General features: G+C 44.7%; 1 protein-coding gene across 1 annotated transcript; it reads left to right on the top strand.

Annotated features, from left to right (window-relative positions):
- The first annotated feature begins 540 nt into the window (after positions 1 to 540).
- Positions 541 to 927, top strand: LOC138902315 (uncharacterized). Its single transcript, XM_070190162.1, has one exon. It carries the CDS (start codon positions 541 to 543, stop codon positions 925 to 927), a length of 387 nt encoding a protein of 128 aa, XP_070046263.1.
- The last annotated feature ends 215 nt before the right edge of the window (positions 928 to 1,142 follow it).

The following is a 1,142-nucleotide window of genomic DNA, read 5'->3' as shown; positions in this document are numbered from 1 at the left end:
AACTTCAGCTCAACAGTCCACCGTTATGAGAGGTTGCTTTGAGTGTGGGGATCTTTGTCATGTGAGAAGGTTCTACCCCACGCTTCGGGGCAAAGAAGTACAACAGGGTCAGCAGCTTATGATTATAGCACCATCTGCCATACCAACCGTCCGACCGTCCGGAGGCAGAGGGTAGGTGGGTAGGGGCCGTCCTAGAGGTAGAGGCTAGTCAGGTGACGCTCCAGCTAGGTTCTATTCTTTTCCAACCATACCAAATGCAGTAGCCTCAGATGCCGTGATTACATATATTATTTCTGTCTGTGGTAGGAGATGCTTCGGTACTATTTGATCCAGGGTCTACATATTTCTATGTTTTATCTCTGTTTTCTCATTTTTTGGGTGTTCCTTGTGAGTCCTTGGGTACTTCTGTATACGTGTCCATGCCAGTGGGTGATTCGATTGTTATGGATCGGATCTATCGGTCATGTATTGTGACTTTCTGTGGTTATGAGACTAGAGAGGATCTTCTGTTGCTTGATTGACCAACTTTGCATCCTGGGCATGGACTGGTTGTCTTCAAATTACGCCGTCCTTGATTTCCATGCCAAGACTATTACCTTGGGGATGCTAGAGTTGCCTAGATTGGAGTGGAAGGGTTCGTCTGTCAGTGTATCTAGTCAGGTTATCTCTTTCCTGAAGACTCAACACATAGTCGAGAAGGGTTGTTTGGCTTATCTAGCTTATGTTCGGGATACTCCTATAGAGACTTTGATGATTGATTCAGTGCTCTTAGTGCGTGAGTTCTATGATGTGCTTCTTTCTGATCTACCAGGCATGCCACCAAATTGTGATATCGATTTTTGTATTGATTTGGATCTAGGTATCCAGCCTATCTCTATTCCGCCGTACTGCGTGGCTCCAAGAAAGTTGAAGGAGTTGAAAGAATAGCTTGAGGAGTTGCTAGCAAAGGGGTTCATCAGATCGAGTGTGTCTCCTTGGGGTGCACTGGTGTTTTTCATAAAGAAGAAGGATGGGACTTTGTGGATGTGCATTGATTATCGCTAGTTGAACAAAGTTACCATTATGAACAAGTACCCATTACTGCGTATTGATGATTTGTTTGACTAGTTGTAGGGTGCCAGGGTGTTATCTAAGATCGACTT

This window comes from Nicotiana tomentosiformis, chromosome 12, assembly GCF_000390325.3.
Source record: "Nicotiana tomentosiformis chromosome 12, ASM39032v3, whole genome shotgun sequence".
NCBI classification, from domain to species: Eukaryota; Viridiplantae; Streptophyta; class Magnoliopsida; order Solanales; family Solanaceae; genus Nicotiana; species Nicotiana tomentosiformis.
The sequence above is the reverse complement of the archived record's forward strand: the minus strand, read 5'-3'. Positions and strand labels throughout refer to the sequence as shown.

What these genes read in the sequence shown, in the direction of transcription:
- LOC138902315 (XM_070190162.1), top strand. Translation starts at nt 541, where the DNA reads ATGGACTGGTTGTCTTCAAATTACGCCGTCCTTGATTTCCATGCCAAG.